The sequence below is a fragment of the Carcharhinus amblyrhynchos genome, chromosome 34, assembly GCF_965287045.1.
Source record: "Carcharhinus amblyrhynchos chromosome 34, sCarAmb.v2.hapA, whole genome shotgun sequence".
NCBI classification, from domain to species: Eukaryota; Metazoa; Chordata; class Chondrichthyes; order Carcharhiniformes; family Carcharhinidae; genus Carcharhinus; species Carcharhinus amblyrhynchos.
In genome coordinates, this window is record NC_137357.1 from 11,877,612 (window position 1) to 11,902,321 (window position 24,710).

The 24,710-nt window shown below is 42.4% G+C and overlaps 1 protein-coding gene across 1 annotated transcript; it reads left to right on the top strand.

Moving 5' to 3' along the window:
- Window positions 1-599: 599 nt before the first annotated feature.
- LOC145361262 (chromaffin granule amine transporter-like) lies at window positions 600-24,410 on the top strand. The gene is made up of 15 exons (XM_080216893.1): window positions 600-768; window positions 1,544-1,874; window positions 2,744-2,802; window positions 3,422-3,505; window positions 6,362-6,454; window positions 6,816-6,905; window positions 8,448-8,491; window positions 10,320-10,380; window positions 11,988-12,083; window positions 12,175-12,253; window positions 16,836-16,887; window positions 16,991-17,054; window positions 19,067-19,186; window positions 20,285-20,418; window positions 24,297-24,410. The coding sequence occupies exons 1-15, from the start codon at window positions 600-602 to the stop codon at window positions 24,408-24,410; spliced, it is 1,590 nt and encodes a 529-aa protein (XP_080073019.1).
- The last annotated feature ends 300 nt before the right edge of the window (window positions 24,411-24,710 follow it).

Here is a 24,710-nt window from a genome sequence, read left to right on the forward strand (position 1 = left end):
TCATAGTTTCTCCTACCCTTCTTTATCAACTTCTTTGGCAATCTTTGTTGACATTTATAGATTGTGAGTTATGTCTTCACATTCCTGAAGCGCGGGTTGAATTCAACATTAAGCACCTCATTTATTAAACCTTTGGATATGGAGAGCAACGATCACATCAGATTATTTCTGCAATGTCACTGTGTTAGCTTGGCTCAGTTGGTATTGCTCTTGTCTGAGTCATAAAACTTTAAATCCAGGCTCCTTCTACAATACTTTGCTACCTACAACATTATTCTGTTTACGCAAAGCAGCACAACAGAAATTACACCACAGGAAGAGGCTAACTCTATCCATTTGACTGTGCTGATGCAAATGGAGAACAAAATATTTTGAGAATTATTTTAACTCACAGATTTGAATAATGGGCTATGTCCAAAAAAGCACACCTGAACTCAAGATACAACCTGAACACAGGTTTCCATCTGGTGTAGGGACATGACAGTCTCAGCTTGGAAAGATTACACCGTTTAGAATTGTCTCAAGCCCCACCATGAGCCTGTGGCAATTTAAGATCTTAATTCGGGTCAGGAATTGAGTTTACTTGCATCTTATGAGCAATGTGTCAAGTTGTTTCAGGTCTACAAGAGAACTACTCACCCAGGAAGAAAATGGTGACATGTGTAAGAGCATGGCAATGGCTGAAGAAAGCAAGGCAGTCCAGGACAATGGTGCTGATTGTTGTTTACATAGCACTCCTTCTGGACTATACCCTGCTCACTGTCGTTGGTAAGTTGAAGTCAAATACCACCTGGAGAGTGCAGTTTAAAAATAACATTCAGTCCATCAAGGAGTTTAGGAGAACAATACAGAAAGGCAGAGGCATTTGGAGAATTGCATGCCTAAGCATGTACTGAAGAACCAAACTTCTCACTGAGTATCTCAGACACTGAGTTGAGTTTCCCAAACTGATGTGTTCCTTACGCAACAATAAACAGTAAACTCATAGCTCTTTTGCCTCCTCCTCAATTTCTGTTCATCACTTGCTCTACAGTTCCAACCAAAAAGTCAACTAAGCAACCTGCTACCTGACCGCCCATAGTGACTGTCCTGGACCATGCTCAGAAGGTTCACATTGACATGCTTTACAGTTTCTCTTGAAGGATGTTCCTTGCCTTATTGGCTCAGTACCTATCTGACTAACTTGCATGTAGGAAGAAATTATGTGAGAAATTATGTTTGACATCCACAGTCTCCCCACCTGTGGGGCAGCATGTTTGCAAAACAGCACTTGACATTATTGGGCCTCTCCTCAGCCTTGTCTTGTCTCTTCAGTTATTGTCGAGGGGCAATTTTCTCCAAATGATAACTCGCAGTTGTTATAGACAGCCATTACCCTTGGGATATTCTAAAGCTTCAGAGAGCTGAACCATAATCTAGATGTGATCGCTCAAGACTAAAATAGTTACAAAGGGAGAGGATTAAAGTGCACCCTCTCTTCTAATTCTTCATCAAAGGAATTTTAATCACTGGCCAATGATAATGTTTCTTTTTTCTGTTTCAGTACCCATCATTCCCAGTTTTTTAAATGATAAACATTTCGTAGAAAGCTCAACATCACAAAAACCACCTCAAGCATTTTCCTCCACTGCCGCCACTGAAATCCCCTCTTCCAGTGATGGCCCACTTTCGACTGTGAACGGAATTGAAAGGTTTGAATGGAGGAACACCACAGAAGCTCCCATTCCAGGCTTGAGACCAACCACTGGAAATGTCAATTGCAGCCTCAGTGAAGCATTATTTGCAGAGGAAAATCTTGAAATTGGCTTTTTGTTTGCTTCAAAAGCAATTGTGCAGCTCATTGTGAATCCAATGGTTGGGCCACTGACCAACAGGTAAGTGAGAAAGCCTTTGCATCAGTAGGTAACTGGGTAAATTGATATGAATTGGCCACTGAGCCTGCACAGACCACCAGCATACTAGGCACGCAGTGGTGCTTTAATGTGTTATACCATGAATCTGTGACTGAGTATTTTCTCCAGGTAGCCACAACTAAAAGGGCAGTGCCAAAGGTTAGAATGTGCTTCTTACTGGCCCCAAGGTTTAGGGAACACTGTGTGCAGTGGGAAGATGCAGCAGGGATATAACTATTCCCTTTGTCAATAACTCTGGTGTATAACTCATTGTTACAATAGAGAATTTCCAATCCAGGTAAAATGTCCAAGATCTCAATTTATGTCATGCTGTTCCTGACTAATTCCAGCCTGAAGGCAGCTTCATTTGACTGAAAACCAGAGGAATAAATGAACTGGCAAACAAAAAGCCAAGATGAAAATCACTTTATTCTCCTTTACAATACAGCAGTCATACTCGTTCTTCTCTAGAACCTGTGTCATGTGAATCTGTCAACTTTGGAGGGTCCGAAATTTAAAAGGTCTGCATTCATAAATAAACTGACCGGTTCACCCAGTCAAGATAGCAAGAGTCTTAATATTCTACTTGCATCACATAGTAAGACATTCTTTGTCTTCTATTAAAAGATACAATGTAAAATATTTAGATTTTTGACCTCAAAGGAGCATGAAAATATTCAGCTGAGACTATGAAGATGAGTCATACAGACTCAAGACGTGACCTCTGTTTCTCTCTTCATAGATGCTGCCAGACCTGCTGAGTTTTTCCAGCATTTAATGTTTTTATTTCAGCCATATGGATACTCCTGGACTCAAAAGTTCATATTAAAAATCTATTTTCTTCCTTTCAGGGTTGGATACCATATTCCAATGTTTTTCGGTTTTGTGATATTATTCGTGTCAACAATGAGTGAGTAGAGTTTTTCTGAAACAATATCACATTATAAATTATGCAGGATGAGAGTGCACATCTTCTCACTTGCTTTCAAGAAACACTTGAAAAAGTGCCAAATAAAAGACTTGTGAGCCAAGTGTAAGATTCTGAGTTGAAGGAGAATGTTGTAAACTGGCTGGTAAATTCAATAAGAAATTGAGCAGTTGAAGCAGTTCCAAGTTGTGAGCTGCACCAGGAAAGCTCCTGAACAATAAATAATTCAGTGAACTAAAATAATAGGGGAAGGTGGAGGATTTGGGATAAAAAAAATGCTTCATCCATTCTTCCCATGAACTAAGAGGTTCTCTTCACTGAATGAATGAACTGTATCCACCCCATCTCTGTCACCCCACGCATTTACTACAGCAAATCCAGCTAACTTGCATATCTTTGGAGTGTGGGAGGAAGCTGGAGCACCTGGAGGAAACCCACCAGACGTGGGGAGAATGTGCAATCTCCATTTTGAGGCCAGAATCTGGGTCCTTGGCACTGCGAGGCAGCAGTGCTAACCACTATGCTGCTTTGGATAGCTCAGTCAAATTCTTCCTCTTCTCATTGACTTAATTTTAATTTTGTTCCTCCCTCTCATTGACAGTGTATGCTTTTGCGAACACCTACGTCCTCCTATTTGTCGCCCGAGCTCTACAAGGAATTGGTTCATCATGTTCCTCGGTAGCAGGTATTTATTTTTCATGTCAAGTAATCCCAGGTGAAGTGTCAAGTCTAAGTCCCAAGTAATAGGACAGAAGGAAAAAAAATGAGATCAGCTAGAGAGTAGCAATTAGGTGGAAGATGACTGGAAGAAGGAATGGTTGAGGAAGTATAGGGCTTTGAGATCTTGGGAAAAAATTAATTTGAATATAATTCTATATAACGAGCCTTGATCACATCACAATAGAAAGATCCTGGAATCATTGAATGATGCAGTATTGAAGATTAATACATTAGCTTATTGTGTCTGAGACAGCTCTTTGAAAGAAGCGTCCAATTAATCCCATTCTCTAGATCTTTTCACCTGGTTGCAAGTTTTTCCATTTCAAATATTTATCCAGTTGCCTTTTGAATGTTATGATTGAATCTGCTTCCATCACGACAGGGAGTAGGGACAGCTTATAGGATGATCTTTATCGGGGACAGAACGAACACAAGAGGAAATTTCAGAGGAGCATTTGGCATAGTCGGAGAAATAGAGTTGTAAGTGAACAAGAGTGAAAGAAAGAAAAGACTGAAGGGTTACCACAGCTGATGCTTGTACCTGTCCAAGAATGTGAATTATATGGTTGAAGATTGTCCCTGACTTGCAGAGTACTTTTGAAACCTTGAGCTTTATGGAGAGACATGAGTTCTGAGAAGATCAGAATTATTTGGTGTGAAAGCAAAAATCAAGCTTTTTGGATACAACTTTAGAATTGAGGAGTCCTCTTGAGGTAAAGGGTGGGAGAGAAGCAAGGGTGCCAATCGATTGAGGAAGAACAAAGAGGGAGCTAATAAAGGGTGTACCTTTTGATTAGACAAACAAGAGATTTTAAGAATCTGAGTCTTTCAAGTATTGAAAGAAATGTTTTATTGCCAACTACATTGTAATTCAAGATGATTGTAGATTATAAGATTCTAAGTTTTAAGGGCAAGCAGCGAATGAAGTGATGAATGCAGATTCGCCTTATCAGTAAAATATTGGACAGGATTAAATGTTGAGTAAACGAGAAACTGAAATGGAACAGAGTAGCTGTGACAGCAGAGTCACAGGGAAATCACGAAGATGAATTAAAAGATCAGTTAGAGGGTGAACCATCACCTATTCCTTGGGCAGTGTGACAATACTGTGCCTTTAAGAAATGTATTTGGGCCATGTTCTTGTGCAGGATCTGTTGTAGCAGTTCTATGTGCTCAGAGCCATTGGGTGGAATTTTCTGGCTGCACTCGCCCCAAGGCCAGAAATTCCTGGCCGAGGTCAATGGACTTTGCATGGTCTGTCTCTGCCCCCTATGATTCCTTTGGCAGATGGGATGGGAAAATTTGGCCTGTAGAGTCTACCAGCATCCTATATTGTTGCTGCAGCAGCATAATTGCTTCTAATGGCTAGAATGTTGGGTTTAACCTGAACTAAAGAGTTCTCCTCTTTTTCCCTGAGTTTTTGCAGATAGGGATGATTGGTAGGTACGATGATGTGATGTGAATACTGGGCCTACACAGAATATTCAAGCTTAGATACTGCTTTTGGAGTTGAGAGAGAATAGCGTTTCTTTATTCCAATCTCTGAAGTTGGAGGCTGAAATCTGCCAGGAGAAAAGTTTCTTTCTTGGAGATCCAGTAATATGAGAGTGGATCTTCTCTGAAAATTGCTGTGTGAATCTTTGACCAGAAGTGTTAAAAAGTTGAAAATCTAACATCACACAAGCATCTTTGGTTTCTGTGCTCACTGGTTCTACAGAAGAGATTTATGCCTCTGGAATATTGCTTTAAATTGTAACAACAGAGATAGCTAGCTGTTAAGGATCATGCTTTGCCATGTCTAAGTATTTTAATTGGTAAAAGTTAAGCTAATTCTTTTTCTTATATTCCAACTGTGTTCTTAATTACAGTTTTTTGATAAAAGCTTCCAAGTGGATCACTTGAATCATATCTGGACTGAAACACATGCTCAACCAAATGCCAAAATCAAATGCATAAGTTAGGGTCTAGATTAACTTCAAAAAATACCTTGGGGTTTTTGGTCTAGGCCTTAGCAACAGATCAGTTAAAGGGGAACCTTGACAGCTGGGAGCATAATTTTAGAGAAAGGCAAAATTTAGAAGGGCACAGCATCAAGTTCATCAAAATTTTCATGAGCATTACTCTGTGTCTGTGAAACTGAGGCAAGATGATCAACAGTGAAACACAAAGCCTGAATGACACTAACATTTGTCCAGAACTTTCAAAGTCATGCATAATTTCAGATTTGACAGTAAATTCTCTAATTTTATGGCGTACCAATGTAAAGCAAAGTGGCAGCGATTACTCAGTTAGAGAGAATCACCATTCTTACAGATCAGGAAATTGAGGAAATTTCCAACAAGGAAAAGTGGAATTAAAACAGCTATTGTTGGAAAAACTCAGCAGGTCGAGCAGCATCTGTAAAGAGAGAAACAGTGAGTTTTCCAATCTATATAACTTCTTCAGAACTGAAGAAATGGAATCGGAATTGATGGTTCCTGCTTAAGGGAGGGTTTGTCTTCAAGGTGATGACGGATATTCAAAAGGACTGGAGTCTGGAGAATAAGAAGGGTCTGGAGATAATGGAAGAATGATGAAGATGGTCAGATTTACCGAGCATATCCTTCAATCAGCATATTAGACTACTGACAAAGGCTGCTGAACTAATCGGAATTTTTCAACTATGACAGTGGAATGGTAACAGATTAATTGAAGTTCTAAGCAATAGACAAGTGGGCAGACAGATTAAAGTTCATGTCCTAAGTGCTGAGTATGTGGTGAAGTTTCAGTTTTTCTCTTCAAAGTTCAATGATTGTTGGTCTAATAGTTTTTTCCTCTGAAGGTTTGGCAATGTTAGCCAGTCATTATCCAGATGACGTAGAGAGAGGCAAAGCTATGGGGATAGCTCTGGGAGGCGCAGCTGTGGGAGTGCTTGGTAAGTAATTAGGACATTGTGCTTATTTCAAACCACGTACTGATATACGAACGTCAAATAAACCACAAAACTTCTTAGCAGCTGCTTCCATTGTCTCTGGTCACCTTTTAAGGATGTTCAGGAAAAGGACACAACCTGGGCCCACATGTTGAGATTCTGTTCTAAATAAAAACTGTATCGATTACACATAAAACGAGGAGAATAAACAACCTCCCTTCTCATTCACTTCCAAGCATTAATTCTCAGCAGCACTGACAAAGCAACACGCAAGGCTGAATAATCTTTTGTCAATCAACTGATGTTTACATCTGGTACTTTGTCTGTTTAGTGTGATTCATTCCAATTATTTCATTGCTTGCAGTTGGAGCACCTTTCGGAAGTGTGATGTATGAATTTGTAGGGAAGTCAGCTCCCTTCCTGACTTTGGCAGCCTTGGCTTTACTCGATGGAGGTTGGTAAAATTTTGTTTGATTGTAAAGATTACTGAAAAATGTCATGGACAAAATGTTCTTCCAAGCGCTAGCTCTATTTCTCATGAATCAACTATTTAATTAATAATTGAACAATACATAACACAGAAAGAGGCTACTTGGCCCACCAAGTTCATTCCAGTTCTCTGCAAATTAATCCGACTCCGCTGTCCTTTTCCTAAAGTCCTGCAAATCTTCTCTTTCAGCCTTTACATAATTACCTAATTCCCTTCTGAAAGGCCAATTGAATCTGCCTTCAGTGAACTCCTGAGCAGTGCATTCAACATTCCAGCATAATTTTCAAGCAGAAAGTATTATCATTCTACGTGTCAACATTTCTGGAGACTAGGTTAGTCTGGGTTAGTTTGGGCAGCACAGTGGCACAGTGGTTAACACTGCTGCCTCACAGAACCAGGGTTCAATTCTGGCCCCGGGTGACTGTGTGAAGTTTGCACATTCTCCACGTGTCTGCATGGGTTTCCTCCATGTGCTTCCAGTTTCTTCCCACAGTTCAAAGATGTGCAGGTTAGGTTGATTGGCCATGCAAAATTGACTCTCGTGTTTAACTTAGGTAAATATGTGAGGTAATAGGGACTAGGTGGGACTGTGGGGTCGGTGCAAACTCAATGGGCTGCATGGCTTCCTTCTGCACTCTAGGGATACTATGGGATTCTCTAGGTCAATATGGCTGATAGCCCACCCTCAATTAAAGGTGGCAGCCAATGTGTCAGCAAAGATTCTGGGCAGTTACCACGTGGGCAATCATAGAGCGAACCTGCGATTCCAAAGCAGTCCTTTTAAATTAGTTGTGCGCACCATTTCTTCACAAAGTACAAATTTACCAATTGACAGGCAAATTGTTGATGAAATGTGATTTTCTAAAACCCCATTCTTGTTGCTCCCCATGCCACATGTATTCTGATCCAATCTCCTCCCACATTGGTCACTCTCACAAGAGATCCCAGAGTAGACACTCTGTAGTACAATTCACTCGCGTCACCAAGCTTCCGCCTCACCCACAAAATTAAGAAACCTTTGGGGCGGCATTCAGTCCCTTTTGCACTATGGGAGAAAACCTGCCTCAGACGAGTTTGAGACTTATCAAACCATCTCCCTCTATTTGGTCATTATGGAGTAGGGAGGCAAGATTTTTCAATAGGAATTGCAGAACGCAACTTATCAGTTCCAAGTTGAATGGCCTTTGAGGAACCACTTTGTGTGAGTTTGCTTTATACAATAGCTCCTGCATTGGAATCTCTGTGAGCTTGAAGAACAATGAGGTAGAATACTCGTGAACAGACTGTCACTTCGAAATGCAGGTATTGTTTGCTGGCCAAACTTCTCCAGAAACTTTTTCACAACCATAGAAATAAACTCAGACAAAGCTCAGCAGGAGGGATAGTGCACCTGGCAAAATAAGTCAACCATTCATTTAACTAATAACTTTCTTGAATATTGTGTTTTGGCTCACTCTAATGACTTAATATCTTTAATTAATTAATTCCTATCCCTCTTTTACCTAGTTCTCCAGCTCTGCATCTTTCATCCCACCAAAGCTATTGGAGAGGTAAGGAACCAGTCTTTTCTCTGCTCCACACAGCCATTCGTAACAAAATCTTGCATTCGTACAGCAACTTGAAATGATTAAAACATCCCAAGGCTCTTCTCAGAAGAGTTATCAGAAAAGATTTGACATCAACCTGCTGAAAGAAACATTGGCACAAGGAGTGTCTTAACGAGAGGTAGAACACAGAGAGATTTAGGGAGGAAATTCCAGATCTTATGAGCGATAGAGCTGGAGGCTGCCAATGGCAGGATGAAGGAACATGGGAATGCATAAGAAATCAGAATTGGAGGAAAATAGAGGAGCAAATTTTCCCATTCCATCCACCACAGGAATCGTAGCAGGCGAGGGGTAGACCACGGAAAGGTCCGTTGACCTTGGGCGGGATTTTCTGGTTTCGGGGCAAGCATTCTTGGATAGCTTTGCAGCTTGAGAGGGCAACAGAGATAGATCGGGAAAAGGCCAGAGAGGGACAATAACACAAGGATAAAAATTAATTTAATGTGCTGTAGATTTATCAAAAGCACAAGGAGTGGATGGGAGTCATGTAAAATGAACTTCTGAGAGAGCTTAACAAGGCAGGAAAAGGTGAGCACCACAAAGCAAAAATACGAAAATAATTGAGGGGGAAGAGTCTGACAGTAGCAAAGCTGAGGAACCTTGAAGATGAATTCTGTGGGCAGGATTGTTAAGAAAGTTTAGAAAGTTTATTTATTGGCGTCACAAGTAGGCTTAAATTAACACTGCAATGAAGTTACTGCGGAAATCCCCTTGTGGGATTGTAGTGGGTAAGAAAGGAATCGGAAATGGCAAAGAAAGTAAACCTTGAACAATTAGAGGTTAAATGAGTAGGCAACAAGATGGAGTGTTTTCAAGGGAAACGTGAGGGTATTCACTCTGGTTGTTAATAGAAAAGCAGAGGATGTTTTAAAAGGTGAAAAACTTTTCAGTGCTCAAAGAGACTGGGTGTGCTTCTACAAGGAATGCAACAAGTTAACATGCAGATGCAGCAAGCAATGAGGAAACGCGTTGGTCTTCATTGCAAGGGATTGGAGTCCACAAACAGTAAGTCTTGTGACAGTTGTACAGGGTTTTTGTGAGATCTTATCGGTAATACCGCATGTAGTTTGGGTCTCTACATTTCAGAAAAGGCATACTTGCATTAGAGGTGGTGCAATGAAGATTCACGAGATTGGTCCCTGGGATGAGGGGATTGTCTGATGATGAGAGGCTAAGTAAATTGGGCTTACATTCTCCAGGGATTAGAAGAATCAGAGACAATCACATTGAAGCCTACAAAATTCTGCAGAGACTTAATAGGGTAGACACTGAGAGAGTTTTTATCAGTTGGGAGCCCAAAACATGGGGCCTCTGTCTCAGAATAAGAGGTCAATCATTTAGTGCTAAGATGGGGAAACCTTACTGAGTGAAATCTTTGGAACTCCCCAGAGAGTTGCATATGCTCCATTGTTGAATACATTTAAAGCTGGAATAGAACTAGCTATCCTACACCCTGAATTATAAAGATGTCTGAGCGGTGTAGTTAAAATTCAACTGAGGAAGCCATCAAATTCTATTTTAGATATGGATCAGGATTCGAGTTTCTTTGAAAGTTACTTTTATAATTTCAACAAGAAATCCATTTCTTCAATCTTGGGACTTGCTTTCACTTCCTCATGTTCCAGCAGGGTTTATACTTCATTGTAAACTGCACTGGCACTTGGTCTCCTCTTTCAGAATTCAAGCCAGTCTCTCACGCTGAATCTCTTCAATGGTCTGTGGACTTATGTGTCAGTTTACCATGTCACCCTTTCTGATAATTTCGTTACAGGGTCAGAAAGGAGAGTCACTACTGACATTGTTACGAGACCCCTACATCTTGATCGCTGCTGGTAAGCAAATCCATTTTTTGCGCATTGTGCAAGGCAGAGTTGAGATCTTCTTAGAATATCTGCTTAACTGTCAACTATGAATGGTTTTCCACATCTGGGAAGCTTGGTTTTGAAGATGTTCTGCAGACTCCGTCATTGGCTAAGAGAACATGAATGCTCATACAGAAAATCTATGAGTTTGCACGGCAGGGAGGGGCAGAGGGGGAGGGGTATATCTGTGGCTCAGACTGTGTTTTTTTCCTTTCATGGAATGCTGACATTTCCATCCCTCATCAACCTTGAACTGAGTGGCCTGCTAGGCCATTTCAGAGGGCATTTGGTGGTCAATCACATTGCTGTGGCTCTAGAATCACGTAAGCCAGACCAGGTAAGGACGGCAGATTAGCTTCCTGAAAGGGCATAAGTGAACATTATGGGTTTATACAACATTAAAAACAGAAATGCTAGAAAATCTCAGCAGGTCTGACAGCACCTGTGGAGACAGAGTAGAGCCAATGTTTTGAGTCTGGATAATCCATTGCTCTGTTTTTGTTTCAGATTCCAGCATCTGCAATAATTTGCATTTATCTTGAGTTTTTACAATTGATGATAGTTTCATGGTTACCATTATTGCAGCTTTCAATTCCAAATCTATGAATTGAATTTAAATTTCACTCTCTGCCATGGTGGGATTTGAACCCCTGTCCCCACAGCATTAGTCTGATTCTCTGGTTTACGAATCCAGTGACATCACCACTCAGCCACCATCTCCCCTCTTCAGATTTGTCCTGAATGGAAGTTTCAGGACTGTGACACAACAGAATTCATCAATTAAAGAGTATGAAAGTCTAGTGGCCATGTCACTGAACTACTTACCCAGAAACCTGAACTAATAATCCAAAGAGTGTTCGTTCAGATGGCCAAAAAAGTTATTTTAGTTTGTTAAGATTGTCTTAAAAACCCTACTGGTTCTCTGTTAACTATAAAGGAGGAAACCTTCTTTCTTCATCTATTCTGGTCTAAAAGTGACTCATGTAAATGCCTTTCAACTGTCCTCCCAAGTGGCTCAGCAGAAGTTCAAGAAGAAGGTCCACCTGCAGCATCTCAGGGCAGCAAGGGATAGGCAATAAGGCTGGCCTTTCATGTGACTCCCATATACTAAGAATTTCTTTTTAAAAAATAAGAAAGAAATGCGGAGTAAGAGAATGCCAGAGATTTTTTTGTTTGAAGAGTTGGGTCAGAGTGACATTTTGGCATGCTGAGGCTGGATTCAATAATGCACCGATCTACTACACAGCGGGAGTCTGATACATTTAATATGGAATGCTGAATTTTCTCCAGGATGGTAATTATTGCCCTTATTTTGTTGGAAGCTGAATTCTCTGCTGAATGGCAATTCATGCACACAAAACTCAATCCCAGCTCAGTGGTGAGGACATAAGGGTTGAATCGCTTGCACACGACCTTGTAATAATAAGTGAATGGACCACTTTGGCATTTTTGTTTCTCATCTGAAATACTGCAAGGAAACCTTCCATATGCTCAGACTTTCAATACATAATTGTCAATTACGCACTTTAGATCAGTCTATGTACAAATTAATAAGTGGGCTTGTTATTTATTTCAAGGAAGCCTGTGCTTCGCAAATATGGCCATCGCGATTGTGGAGCAGGCACTGCCCCTGTGGATGTTGAAAACAATGTGTACTCCTCACCTGTACCTGGGTATGTTAATACAAAGTTAGAACCATGTGAGACAAGGCACAGTCAGCTTGCACCTCTATTCCCTGACCTGGTGTTTCTTCTCTTCTGGTAGGTTTGATTTTCCTGCCAGGAGCCTGCAGCTACTTGATAGCCACAAATCTCTTTGGTATTCTTGCCAACAAAATGGGCAGGTAGGAGCAATGTGGGATTTGGTCATGCACCTGTCCACAGTAATTTTTTTACAGTGTAATATTTAAGAAAATATGAAATATACCAAGGAGATTCACACCCACATTATACAAATTGCTGGATTCATGACAATCCAAACTACACTTCAAAAGTACTCAATGGTTCAGGAAATTCTGGGATTGCAAAGTACACTGTATAAAGCATGCTGCTGAGCTAAAAGGTAAGGTCTGGAAATGATCTGAGCAGACAGTGTGGAATTTCTTTCCAATTCTGACCTGCGGCCCACCGCCCCCCAGATTGTTCGCACTGCAAAGCCAACAGCTTTCCTCCACCCTATAATTTTGTTGTGAAGTTGTTGACTCATGCTGAGACACCGTTCAATACTTACTATTGTCGCGCAAGGTATCACAACAAGGAAGCCTTGAATCACAATGGTGATTTACTGAAGGATAGCTAAAACTATACACAAGCAAGCTCAGTATAGAGATAGGACAATTCCCACTAACTTCTGGGCTCAATCTCATGTCTGCTGGTAGGGGAGGGAGTTACCTATCATTTGTGGGTGGAGTGGAGGATGCCCCTCTTTGATGAGAGATGAGTGGTGCTCTTTTGGTCAGTGTGGAGGCCACCATTTATGTTTTTGTGGGAGTGGTGACCTGTGGTGCAGAGATTGGGTCGCCATTTAAAAATATTGGGCTGGTCTTGGAATGGGAATGCTGGCTGGCAGATTGTTGACTGTGCATAAATTAGCATCTATCAATGGGGTGAATTTCACCTGATAAATGCTGCTAACGCCAGCATGAAACCTTCCAGGTTTCCCACTGGCATGGCCACTTAGTCCCAATTCAGGAGAATCATGGCCACCATTCCTATGAAAGGGCCAGCGAAATCATTGTGGAGCCTCATCCAAAGGTGGCCAGCCACTCCCAGGGTTGCAGGTTTGCTGTGGGTGAAAGGGTTTGCTGTGTTTGATAATGTTGACAAGAGTTGACCATACCCGCTATCTCCTTGTCAATTCCCGGCCACCAAATGTACCTCCGCGCCAAAATCTTCATCTTGGTCTGCCCAGGATGTGTACTGTGGTTGTTGCCCCCAGGGTGGTAACCTGGCTCTCCCACAAGGGCACCCCAACTTCATTGCTGATTTTGTCTCTCTGCTGCAAGTAAATGTGACCCAAAACAGCCGCCCCTTAAAGGGGCCACACTACCACAACTGCTGATGACAAGAAGGCTATGGCAGGTGAGGACGTAGAAGTGATCATTATCATGAAAGAAGCAGTGTTAGGTAAGATAATGGAGCTAAAGGTAGATAAGTCTCCTGGCCCTGATGAAATGCATCCCAAGGTACTAAAAGAGATGGCGGGGGAAATACCAAATGCACCAGTGGTAATTTACCAAAATTTGCTGGATTCTGGGGTGGTTCCTGCATATTGGAAAACAGCAAATGTGACGTCACTGTTTAAAAAAAGGAAGTAGACAAGAGGCAGGTAACTATAGTGAAAGCTATAGGGAAAGCTAGAGCTGCCAAATAAACCTGTTGGACTTTAACCTGGTGTTGTGAGATTTCTTACTGAGGTAACTACAGACCAGTTAGCTGAAGTTCTGCAGTGGGAAAAATGCTTGAAGCTATCAAGGAAGAAATAGCGAGACATCTGGATAGGAATCGTCCCATTGAGAAGACACAGCATGGGTTCATGAAAGGCAAGAACAGGCCCTTTGGCCCTCCACGCTAGCACCGACCATGCTGCCTGACTGAACTAAAACCCCCTACCCTTCCAGGGACCGTATCCCTCTATTCACATCTTATTCATGTATTTGTCAAGATACTCTGAAAAGTCACTGTCGTATCTGCTTCCACTACCACTTCGCAGCGATTTCCAGGCAGCCACCACCCTCTGTGCAAAAAACTTGCCTCGTACATCTCCCTGAAACCTTGCCCCTTACACCTTAAACCTGTGCCCCCGAGTAATTGACTCTTCCGCCCTGGGAAAAAGCTTTTGACTATCCACTCTGTCCATGCCTCTCATAATCTTGTCGGCTTCTATCAGGTCACTCCTCAACTTCTGTCATTCCAGTGAGAACAAACCAAGTTTCTCCAACCTCTTCTCATATCTAACGCCCTCCACACCAGACAACATCCTGGTAAATCTTTTCTGTACCCTCTCCAAAGCCTCCACATTCTTCTGGTCGCGTGGCGCAAAGAATTGAACACAATATTCCAAGTGCGCCCTGTCTAAGGTTCTACAAAGCTGCAACATGACTTGCCAACTTTTAAACTCAATACCCCGGTCGATGAAGGCAAGCATGCCCTATGCCTTCTTGACTACCTTCTCCACGTGCACTGCCACTTTCAGTGACCTGTGTACCTGTACACTCAGATCCCTTTGCCTATCAATACTCTTCAGGGTTTTGCCATTTGCTGAATATTTCCTATGTGTATTAGAGCTTTCAAAATGCATTACCTCACATCAGGTGCTGCTGAGGCTACTCCTATAACACTGTGTACAGTTTTGGCCTCATTACTTGAGAAAGTATATCCTGACACTGGAGGGAGTGCAGTGGAGATTCACTAGGTTGGTTCTGGAGTTGAGGGGGCTGGCTTATGAGAAGAACTGAGTAAACTGGGCCTATATTCATTGAAATTTAGAAGATGGAAGGATCTTATGGTAATGTATAAAATTATGAAGGAAATAGATAAGGTAGAAAGAGGGAAGTTGTTTCCACTGGCAGGTGAAACCAGAACTAGGGGGCATCGCCTCAAAATAAGAGGAGCAGATTTAGGACAGAGTTGAGGAGAAACTCCTTCACCCAAAGGATTGTGAATCTGTGGAATTCCCTGCCCAGTGAAGCAATTGAGGCTACCTCATTGAATGTTTTTAAGGCAGAGATAGATTTTTGAATAGTAAAGGAATTAAAGATTATAGTGAGCGGCGGATAAGTGGAGCTGTGTGCTTGAAAAGATCAGTCATGATCTTACTGAATGGAGGGCAGATCAGGCCCGAGCAGCCAAATGGCCTCCTCCTGCTAATTTTTATGTTCTTACCCAAATGGTCTTGAAGTGAGTGCTCACATCACAGCCCACCCCATCCTGGTGGGGGTTGGCAAGTCAATGGGCAGTTATCCAGCACAGGAATCCCAGTTAATTAATCTTCCCTTGTCCTCTCCTGAGCCAGAGACACTGGTTGAATTGTTATTGGCAAAAGTTAAGAAAAGAGCAACTATTAAATAACACAACTCAGGTACAATTAAACTGTTCTTTCAATTCAGCGTAGCTCCAGTGATTGAAAAAGCCAAGGTACAAACTTTAAACAATGGTTTTGTCCAGCTCTGGAAATCATCATAGAATCCCTACAGTGTAGAAGGAGGCCATTCGGCCCATCGAGTCTGTGCCGACAACAATCCCACCCAGGCCCTATCACCGTAACCCCAAATATTTACCCTGCTAGTCTCCCTGACACTAAGGGGCAACTTAGCATGGTCAATCCACCTAACCCGCACATCTTTGGCTGTGAGAGGAAAAGAGAGCTCCTGGAGGAAACCCACACAAACACAGGGAGAACATGCTAACTCCATCCACACAGTCATCCAAGCTAGGAATTGAACCCGGATCCATGGTGCAGTGAGGCAGCAGTGCTAATCACTGTGTCACCATGCTATCCATCATACTGTCATTCTTCAAGCCAAGTGTGATTAACCAGGCTTCAATGATAGTGTGACATTAGTGTACCTTTAATAAAGGTTTTTCTTTAAATCATGATCTCTGCAGCTCTCACAGCTTCAGTGATGTCGTTGTTGCCAGCTTGACTGGAGATGGCTATTTCTCCTTAAATGGTTTAAATGGGGTTGTTTGTGTTTACTCTGGGATTAGTTTTACAATCCTGCATTGTTTGGAGGACAGTCATGTGTTTTTAGACAGTTTTTTTCCAGTAAGTTTAAGATTTCATTTTGTGTTTGGCTGCATTTAGATGTGAGGTTTTAGAAGGGACGACAAGCAAAAAAAGAAATGTTTTCTCACTCCTCTTCTCTTCCTGCTGTTTTGGAAATTCTGCTGGTTATCTGAAAGTCAGGTCTTGCCTTCCTGCAACAAACATTCTGTGGTTGGTGGCTTGGCCTGAGAGTCTCTCTCTTGTCTTCAAATTGTTCGGAGTGAATCCAGAGAACTGCAGATTTCAACCAAAGGACTCAATTTCCAATATCACACTTGCTAAGTTGAACTTTTTTGAAGGTTTTATCAATGGAAGGTTTTGGTTCTGATTGGAACACCATTAGAAATATTAATTAAGAGTTACATATTATTGTGATTGTTTTGTTTTTGTTTGTAATTGATAGAATTTATTGCTAATTGTCTTTCCGTGCATGTTAACTATATTCTTTGTTTAATACAAGTTTCCTAGCGGGTCTTTTAAATCACACCTGAAGTGTAACATATTGTGCTTACCCTAGCTAAATTCAGGAATTATGATGCAGGTGGGCTGCATAAAACAGTTTGGAGTTTCTAACTTGAACCATAACAACAGGAATAGTCTCTCCTAACAGTTAGTATCTGTGTGCACGTTTATTTAAACACTTCTCTCTGTATCTGCAGGTGGCTGTCCGCCCTGATTGGAATGTTGATTTTAGGAGTTAGCATGATCAGTGTAAGACGTTCAGCTTGATTTTATACTTCACATTTTGTAGAATTTTAAGCTCTGTTCAGCATTTGTTTCTGTTATTTGTAATTCAACATCATTTCTTTTTCAGGTTCCTCTGGCCACGAACATTTTTTTACTGATCGCACCCTTTTTTGGAGTGGGCATTTCACTAGGTGAGTAGCATACCCAATGTATCCTTGATCAGACAGGAGGCAGGGCCAGTTATCCATCAACCACCTATCATCTACGTGGATGACAGCTAGTTATAAAAACTGTGACCCTCCCATTTCAGGAAAAGATGGATGGGCTGGTTCTCTTTTCCCTGGATAAGTGAAAGCTGAGGAGGTGACCAAGTGCAGCCTTGAAGATGACAAAAGGTTTTTGACTTGCAGAGAAGAGTAAAACTGGAAGCCAATAACATAAGAGAATCACCAAAAAAAAAACAAATAGGGAATTGCTTTACCTGGAGAGTGTTGAGAATGTGGAGATAGATGGTACAGATGCAGTTAATAGGATGTGAGGTAATCATGGGAGGAAGAGGGAAACCACAGGGCTATGCCAATGGAATTAGATAAGGAAGGATGAAAGGACGCTCAAGATAAGCAACTTTTGCATTCACTTTTTGCTGAATGGACTGTTTCTACATTCTGTGCACATGCTATTTTAAAAAAAGTTTTAAAAAAATAGTCATTCCTTTCCAATTTCTACTGACTGGTCATCAGAAACTTACTAGCACCTGAGTATCCGCAAACTTCCATCTTTGACAACTCCTATTTACAGCAATATAATTCTGAATAATAATAAAATTGTGCACTGTACTAATCCTGTTGTGAAATAACTTCTCCTCTAATCGGCCAATCAGCAATTTAAGAGGACACTAGTTTTAGGGGAAGCCGTAGGCAGTGGTATTGTCATTGAACCAGAGACCCAGGGTAATCCACTGGATGACCTGGGTTCAAATCCGATCATGGCAGATGGTGACATTTCAATTGAATGAGAATTTGGAATTAAAGGGCAGCATAGTGGCACAATGATTAGCACGGCTGTCTCACAGCACCAGCGACCCGGGTTCAATTCCCAGCTTGGGGACTGTGTGGAGTTTGCACGTTCTCTCCATGTCTGTGTGGGTTTCCTCCAGGTGCTCTGGTTTCCCCTCACAGTTCAAAGATGTGCGAGTTAGGTGGATTGGCCAAGCTAAATTGTCCCTTGGTGTCAGGAGGATTAGCAGAGAAATTATGTGGGATTATGGGATACGTTTTGGGTGGGTTTGTTGTCAGTGCAGGCTTGGTGGACCGAATGGCTTTCTTCTGCGCTGTAGGGATTCTATGATTCTGAAAGTCTAATGATGAAATGATATTATTGTCAACAGCTGTAAAAACTCATTGGGTTCATGAATGTCCTTGAGGGAAAGAAATCTCCTGCCCTTACCTGGTCTGGCGTACATCAGAATCCAGGCCCTCACCAAAGTGACTGACTCCCAAATGCCGTCTGCAAGCCACTCAGTTCAAAGGCAATTAGGGATGGGCAATAAATGCTGGCCCACTCAGTGGTGACCACATCCCACAAAAAAAATTTAAAAACACTCATATTCATATGGTGCCTTTAATGCAATAATTGTCTTAAAGCACCATAGGAGGAGCATTTTAATGGTAGTTACAACAACTTTCCTAAGGGTGTTAAATTTTCTTTGTGGAGAAGCTGCCAGAGCTGGATGTAAGTACAGTGAGAATGAGGGTCCCCACAACACTTCTTATTCCCCTCTGTGAGGGACACTTTGGCATCTCGTATTTGGGGAAGCCATGGATCAATGTGCATTAGGATTTGAGCTAAATTTGAGCTCCAGGTCTGAGGGTTGGGATTTAAATACTTGCTAATATTATTGGCACTGAGATGCCTGACAGAGCACGAGAGGTGCAGAGTTGGACTGGCCGCAGGTCTCTCCACCACGAGAGGCCTGGAGTAAAGACTGATTCTAACCCACAGGTGGTTACTTGGTTTTAGGATTGGGAGGTAACACCTCCCCTGCCAACTGCCGCAACCATACATCTGTTGACAGTGCATGTCAGTGAAGGGTTCCCTCTTTATCGTCCAACTGAACAGGGTGCTGCTTCCAATCTAGTCCTGTATGGCAAAAATGTTGTTATGTTGCAACCTTAATTCTGAATGTATCCTTTGGAATGACCAGGAATGATTGATTCTTCGTTGATTCCTGCAATGGGTCACCTGGTGGACATTCGTCATGTGTCAGTGTACGGAAGTGTTTATGCTCTCACGGATGTGGCACTGTGTTTGGGATTTGCAATCGGTGAGTCAATACCAACATTTTCTTGGGTGCACTTTTGCTTGAATGCAAATCTCTCTCTCTCTCTCTCTGGAAGTGTCCAGAGAACTGGGGTCAGCTGTAAACTCTCTCAACAGCTGCTTGGGGTGTTAACCATTTCAAATTAATGTTTTTCTCTCAGAGCACCAACCTTCGTTACAGCACAGTCAGAAGCTTCACAACACCAGGTTAAAGTCCACCAGGTTTATTTGGAATCTCGAGCTTTAGGAGCGCTGCTCCTTCCTCAGGTAAGGCGCAGCACTCCAAGATTTTGTGATTCCAAATAAACCGGTTGGACTTCAAGCTGATGTTGTGAGACTTCTTACTGTGCCCACCCCAGTCCAACTCTGGCATCTTCACTTCATTTCAGCAGATTCCTGTTTCCATCCAGTGATGATATTCTGTTGTTTCCTTTATCTCTGAATGACCTCCTTTCTCTCCTGAAGACACTGACCCTTGTTGGATTCCAGTTCCACTGGCACCTTTGACTCTTCTGTACCTCACTTGCTCTTTGTAAGTGAGCCAAGACAACTGATGTGATGAAGGCAGAGCCAACAGGAGGACAACTCATTGGCTGCTGAGTGAAATCACGGGTGTTCCCCAGTATTCAACAGCTTCAGGTTGTCTGCCCAACACCGAACTGTATCCCTCATTTCTACCGCAGTAGCCCAGCTTTTGTTTTCAAATTCAACAAGCTTTCAATTCATTTCTACGTTCACCATTTATGTAGAAACACCATGGTCAAAACACCAACCCCAATATTACTCTGCTCAGCTCCCTGCTCCATCTCCTGGGTGATACTACACCTCTCACTATTTCTTAATTTTCCATTTCCTCAATAATTTCTATCCAGTGACGTATTCCACCTTGGATTCTGACAGATTTTAGTTTAAGTGATAGTCTTCCATGTGAAGTCTTGTCATAAGGTTTGGCTGGAAATTCACATATTGTCAGAATTTGCACTTAATTTTTCAAGCAAAATCAAAGAGCTTTAGCCTTTGTAGATATGTATCATTAGTTAATTAAAGCCGAAAAAGCGGATGTCTCAAAGTGAAGATAAATAATTTTATTCTCACCTTCCAGGGCCCTCTATGGGAGGAACCACTGTCAAATTAATTGGATTCCCTTGGCTAATGTTCATCATTGGAATTATTAATATTGTCTATGCTCCTTTGTGTGTATTGCTAAAAAATCCTCCAGTCAAAGAAGAAAAAATGGTAAGAGAGGTATTTTATAATGACGATTTACTTCACCGAGGGGCAAGGAGGAGGGAGGGAGGGAGGATAGAAGTGAGAAAAGGAAGGGAGTGACAACGAACGGAGAGGAAAAGAAACAGAAGTTAAAAAAAACTTGCATTTTTATAGCACCTTTCACGACCACTGGAAGTCCCAAAGCACCTTACAGGCAAAGAACATTGTTGCAATACAGGGAACACAGCAATCTCCCATAAACAGCACTGTTATAATGACCAACCTTTATTCGTCAATTAACTGTTATTGTGATGTTAATTGAAGAATAAAGATTGGCCAGAACACTGGTGAGAACTCCATTGTGCAATGTGGCTCACGTGCTCCTTATCTGAGGCCTAATGAATTCTGGCCTAACCAAGATTAGAGGAATAAATGAACTGTGAAATTACCCACTGGGTAATTCTTTGAGTTTCTTCCCAAAACAGAGAAGGCAGGTGGAGCCACGGTTTAATATCTTCATAAAAAGGTGGCATCGCCCACCGTGCTTTGGAGTGTCAGCCCAACTTGGTTCTTGAAGTCACCACTTACTGACTCAAGAGGAACAGAGTGCTACCCACTGAACCAAGGTTGATAAGGGGAAGAGAGCAGAGGAATGAAGAGTCAGTGAGTAAACTGATTGAGAGAGACCAGTGTGTCAGGACAAACGAGTTCGTGAGGACTGGGGAGTGAATGAGTGAGGAAGTCAATCAGCAGCAAATGGATGAAGAACGAGTGAGCAAGTAGGCGAGTGAGCAAGTAGGCGAGTGAGCTCCAAAGCCATTGAAAATTCTGCTCTCCTTTCATGAACTATGAAACTACTGAAAGCTAACGCACAAGAGTTCTTATTCCCGGCACATTGAGGCATTTTCTTCCATGTGCTTTGTTTCCAAGAAGAGGAGCAGACTTAGCTCGGTGCATGTTTGGCCTAACAGTGTTTCTGTCCCAAAAGTGTTTCTACTTTAAGAAAAAACTAAAGATGAACCCAGTGGGTAATTTCATGGTTCATTTATTCCTTTGGTCTTGAGTTGTCCAGTGCATCCCCAACTCCATTGTTCTTTAGGCCTCAAATAATATGAACAGGCTGTTGGAAAAAAGGAACAGTGTTTCAAAAAAACACAATTGAATAGCACATCTCCAGTGAATGGCACGTTGCATTGTGATTAGCACTGCTGCCTCACAGCACCAGGGACCCGGGTTCAATTCCAGCCTTGGCTAACTGTCTGTGTGGAGTTTGCACGCTCTCTCCGTGTGTGTGCGGGTCTCCTCTGGGTGCTCCGGTTTCCTCCCCACAGTCCAAGGATGCGCGGGTTAAGTTGATTGGCCATGATAAATTGACCCGAGTGTCAGGGGGATTAGCAAGGTAAATGAGGGTTATGGGAAGAGGGCCTGGTTGGGATTGTGGTTGGTACAAACTCAATGGGCTGAATGGCCTCCTTCTGTACAGTAGGGATTCTATGATTCTGCAGGCTTGACAGAAGAAGCTCAGCCGGTGATCAGATGGGATTGTCTTCAATGCTCCCGTCCTCCCTCAGAGTCCATCTGTCTTTAGGGTAAACAAAGTTCACATAGTCCTATTCAAAAGGTGAGCAGGAGAGTTATCGCCTGACTGTCTGGCAAACATTTATCCCTCTGTTACTATTGACCAAGACTCTGCTACTTGTTGACGCAAACTCTGAATCTGTTTAATCCAAATCAATTTCTAAAGTACTACAATTTATTCCCCTTTATCTCTCAGGCCACCACTCAGGGACTCCTCACTTAGCTCCCCTATACCCTCAGGCCACCACTCAGCTCTTCCTTCAGCCCACACACCATGGCAGTGCTAATAGTGCACTTCCCCCTGGCATCCTGCATTAGTGCCCTGGTCTGGTGGCTTCCATCAAAGAGATAAATCCAGTGGCCATTTGCCCCTCTGCTGCAACCACACTCATCCCAAAGGGGTTTGTTGTGCTGGGGGCAAGGGGATGAGCTCGCCATTCTCCTCCTGGGATAGCTGGAACTACCCCTTCTAGCCCTGAAGATTGCCCCAGCATGGTGATCGGGCAGGCAGCCCTGAGATTAGCACCTTAATTCCTGCCAGTCAGAAAAAGTTTCAAGCAATCTGATCACTTTAATCTCCATGCCCCCTGGTAGGTTTTAAATCGATCCATTCTGCAGGAGGGATTTCCTTTCATCTTTGCCAAAAGCTGCAGGTGTGAGCAAACTTCTCGGAAGTCTGACAGACAGGAGATAACAATTTCACTCGGCAGTGGGGGAATTCCCTTCTCCAAAACTATGTACTCAGCCCCACTGTATTCACACATCTTTGAGCCTTCCTAGCAAGCTGAAACTTTTGAAACCCTCTTTCACTGTCAAATTTCCCAGTGCATTGTTTTCATACAAACCCAACAATGCAGAAATGGCCATTTGGCCCATCAAGCTTGCACCAACAACAATTGTACTCAGGCCCTATTCCCGTAACCCCATATTTTTACCCTGCTAATCCTAGGCAATAAGGGCAAATTCAGCATGGCCAATCAACGTGAGCCACATACTTTTGGACAGCGGGAGAAAACCGGAGCACCTGAGGGAAATCCACACAGACATGGGCACAATGTGCAAACTCCAGACAGTCAGTCATCCAAGGCTGGAATTGAACCAGAGTCCCTGGCACTGTGGTGTGGCAGTGCTAACCACTGTGTGCCACACTACAGGCTTCCTTGAAAGACTTCTTTTGACAGCTTAATGGATTTCTACTCAACCTCCAGCCAACTGTGTTTATTTACATTTCACTCCTGCTTAAATGTATCTCCACTGTGCCTCCACTGTTCCCAAGTTCAATGTTTACATCGACTTTAAGCCCAATTGACAGCTGTGAATTCTTCAAAGGGATTAGTAGTCTGCAAAAGAAAAAGTGAAACCACTCCATCTCTGAACAGTGGGGCTGACTAGTGGTTGCCCAAGATGAGCTCATTTGCATCTTTTTGGTGGGTAAATCCCACCTGACAGATGTTGCTAGCGCTAGCTGGACACACTCTCGTTTTCCTGCTGGTGTGGGTACTCAGTTCCAAATTGGGTGAATGATGCCCTACAATTCAAAAATCGGCTACAAAAGACTGTGGGAAGTCCTGGGATCACAAAAGATGCTACCTAAATACAAGTCCTTTTCTTTTGAGTGGGATAAAATCTATTGACTGCAATCCTGGAACAATAGGCCAGGGAGATGATGGCCGAGTGGTATTTTTGCGAGACTATTAATCCAGAAACTCAGCTAATGTTCTGGGGACCTGGGTTCGAATCCCGCCATGGCAGATGGTGGAATCTGAATTCAATAAAAATAAAAATCTGAATTAAGAATCTACTGATGACCATGAAACCATTATCGAACGTCGGAAAAACCCATCTGCTTCACTAATGTCCTTCGGGGAAGGAAATCTGCCGTCCTGACCCGGTCTGGCCCATACGTGACTCCAGAGCCATGGCAATGTGATGGATTCTTAACTGCCCTCCAAGGGCAACTAGGGATGGGCAATAAATGCTGACCAGCTAGCGACTCCCATGTCCCACAAATGAAAAAAAACCTCTACCACCTCACCTGCCATGGAATTGGCACATGCGAGGGTCTGACAATCAGAATCTCTATTGACCTCAGGCGGTAACGTCCTCTCTTGCCCAAGCGAGGCCGTAAAATCATGTCCATAATGTCTCAATTGCAATATCAACATTCCACAAAAAATCCTCAGTTTATTTCTTTAACGGAGACATTAATCCACTATTTGAAAATAAACTGGTTAAAATCTTATGATTTTAAAGCATCATATGATGCTTTAAGCTGTGTGCATGGCAATAATTCTGTCAACCGCTAATGCTTTTGCTTTTATTGATAGACAATATTGTCCCGGGACAACGCAATGAATCCAAATTCTTACACTGCTGAGAGGGACATACAAGAACTCCCCATGACTGAGGCCAGAAATAAGGAAGCCACAAAGAAGAAGTAAATTCACATGAAGGGTTGATAGCGAAAAAGGTCAAAGACCTGCAACTTCTTTATTCCATTGTCATCACTTTCAATTAATATACACCACAGTTCTTCCCATGACAAGAATCTCAGCCAATAGGACTGTCTGACATGACAACATAGATACCAAGAAGGAATTGATGTCCTCAAGAAGGCAGTTGGACATTGAGTGCAATTCCATGTAATTCATTCTACAGCAAAGAAACAAGCTCCAGTCAATCTCTATGCTTCACTTGGACCTCCTCTCACACGTCTCTATCTAAACCTTGTCAATGTGTCC

What these genes read in the sequence shown, in the direction of transcription:
- LOC145361262 (XM_080216893.1), top strand. Translation starts at nt 600, where the DNA reads ATGTGTCAAGTTGTTTCAGGTCTACAAGAGAACTACTCACCCAGGAAG. An exon ending in TACTCCTCACCTGTACCTGG is followed by an intron (nt 12,084 to 12,174) that starts GTATGTTAATAC and finishes CTCTTCTGGTAG; the next exon opens with GTTTGATTTTCCTGCCAGGA. An exon ending in GTGTTTGGGATTTGCAATCG is followed by an intron (nt 19,187 to 20,284) that starts GTGAGTCAATAC and finishes CTCACCTTCCAG; the next exon opens with GGCCCTCTATGGGAGGAACC.